The sequence below is a fragment of the Lucilia cuprina genome, chromosome 5 (genome assembly GCF_022045245.1).
Source record: "Lucilia cuprina isolate Lc7/37 chromosome 5, ASM2204524v1, whole genome shotgun sequence".
NCBI classification, from domain to species: domain Eukaryota; kingdom Metazoa; phylum Arthropoda; class Insecta; order Diptera; family Calliphoridae; genus Lucilia; species Lucilia cuprina.
In genome coordinates this window covers 10,089,255-10,091,717 of record NC_060953.1, presented here as the reverse complement: position 1 = coordinate 10,091,717, position 2,463 = coordinate 10,089,255, and the positions used below count along the sequence as shown (strand labels likewise).

General features: G+C 34.8%; 1 protein-coding gene across 1 annotated transcript; it reads left to right on the top strand.

Moving 5' to 3' along the window:
* The first annotated feature begins 682 nt into the window (after nucleotides 1-682).
* Nucleotides 683-1,843, top strand: LOC111687263 (protein terminus-like). Its single transcript, XM_023449693.2, has one exon. The coding sequence runs from the start codon at nucleotides 683-685 to the stop codon at nucleotides 1,841-1,843; it is 1,161 nt and encodes a 386-aa protein (XP_023305461.2).
* Nucleotides 1,844-2,463: the final 620 nt, after the last annotated feature.

The window sequence follows — 2,463 nt, the reverse complement described above, 5'->3', positions numbered from 1 at the left end:
AGAACTAGAACAGAACTAGAACAGATCTCGAACAGAACTAGAACAGAACTAGAACTGAACTAGAACTAGAACAGACAAATTTGTGCTCTGGTGAAACGTTTAAAAGCTGATTTAAAGGCTGCTATTTATTGACTACTGTACACACTGAGCACACAAATTATGAAAAGAGTTATTGGGATTAGATACCTAAACATCTTACCTGTTTAAAAATTTCCCCGCAAAACATTTACATATTTCAAAGGAAATCACCACAATTACCTGTTAATTGGATAAGAAATTACTATTTTTAATTTTATGTTCTTATTGCCATTTAAAAATTTACCAACAAAACAATAAGATTATGTGTCATCCATTACAACTTCAAATATAAACCCCGTTTTTTGAGACAAAAAAAACCAAACACTTACTTACCTTTAAACTCAACGACAGCAGCATTTGATTTACCTGTTATGACTGCTATAAATTGGAAAACTCTAAAGTTAAACAGCATCAGTTTGCATCACAACTCGATTCTATTTAGACACTCCTCCTCAACTTCAGTGGCTGGCTGGCGTTGCTTGGTTTGGCTGACATTTCACCATTTCTGTGTGTGTAAGTGACATTATCGAAACACTTCGTATTCTTTTCGAAACATATCGAGAAAAAATAAATAAGAGCAAACAACAACATAAATTTTGCTCACATGTCGCTGCCAACACCCAGTTATACTTTTGTCACTTCAGCTGGACAAAGGCAATTTTTTCATCGTTGGCATTTGCAGAATAACGAAGTCATCGATTGTAATAAATGCGGTACAATATGCAAGGAAACTGATGCCTACAGTCAACATTGGATGAAGCAAAAACTAAAACTCACTGAAGCTGGTGATGAACTCAATACTTGGATGAGGACACCGATAATGGAGCAGCAGCCTGCCATTGTCAGCAGGAACATTCAGTCTTTTATGTTTTGCGATGGTAAAGTTGTAAGTGATACACAAGAGTTTTTACTAGATGTTGGCATAACAGGTATACCGGATCTGTTGAGTGTTCTCTATGCCACGGACGGTTGCAAGGAACTAATGGTGAAGTTGAGATTCTATGTGGAAATTGAAGATGAGATGTTTATGTTACAATCAAGTGAATTGGAGATAAGGCATCACAGTGATATACGAGAAAGTGTGGATGTAATATTTTTGATGTTATTGGAAAAATTGAGAACATTTATGACATGTATGCCGAGGAGGCGTCGTGGTCTGCAGGAGGGTGTGTATAGAATCAAAAGAATTCTGGTACAGACTCAGAGAAGACAATATGTAAATAATGAACAACTTCAGTTGCCTTTACAATACAAACGTAAACAGGCCATACTACAAGAAACGGATATGACGCCACAATATAAATGTGATTTAGAACAACTTTCTTTAGCTTTCCAGAGACACATAAACACTTCTGCGAACAGCCACTTTAAACCACCATTTCCCTGCAATCTCTACTGCTTTCAAACTTGTGCCAATTCCCAGGAATTATATGCCGTACCCTTCCATATCAGCAACAAACCACAATCATTTCTCAGTACACGCAGTTTTGTTATAGTAAATGACATTTTGGGAGGTTTTCAACAACTTCAGGAAATTGCCCACATTAAACGTTTTCTGCATCATTCCGCCGAGGATGCAGTTTTAAGCTGTTCCCAATGCCAAGCGAAATTTATGCAGCCTACAAAGCTGTCTTTACATAAAATGTTAAATTGTGGCCATGATTTTGAGATTTTGAAAATTGATCCCGATTTCATAGAGATCTATGAAGAATGCTTCGAAATTATGCGTTGTGCGAAGTGGTTGTTATTTGGTATTGTTAAATAAAGTTGAAGTTAATAATTAAACAAAAAACATAAATGAATTTTTCTAATTTTAATATTAAATTCGGTTAAAAACTCAACTGAAAGTGAACTAGAAATGAACTAGATCTGAACTAGAACTGAACTAGAACTGAACTAGAACTGAACTAGAACTGAACTAGAACTGAACTAGAACTGAACTAGAACTGAACTAGAACTGAACTAGAACTGAACTAGAACTGAACTAGAACTGAACTAGAACTGAACTAGAACTGAACTAGAACTGAACTAGAACTGAACTAGAACTGAACTAGAACTGAACTAGAACTGAACTAGAACTGAACTAGAACAGAACTAACACCGAACTTTCTTGGTATAAAATTTTAAATTCTTATATGACATTAAATGAAAATCCTACACATTTATTGATTTTAGCTTTAACTGATGTGTAATCAATAGCATTAATAATAGAAAACTATTAAAAGAAAAATATGGCATTTCTAGTGTAGAGCCTCATCATCATTTAGCCCTTAAATAACACATGTAGTTCTTTCACAATAAAGGAATTTTTATTCAGTAAAAATAAATAGTAACCCTGCAGTTTAGGGTGGTTATATCCGAGTTTTATTTAGACGCATGATAGTT

Coding starts and splice junctions, on each gene's coding strand:
- LOC111687263 (XM_023449693.2), top strand. CDS start 683: ATGTCGCTGCCAACACCCAGTTATACTTTTGTCACTTCAGCTGGACAA.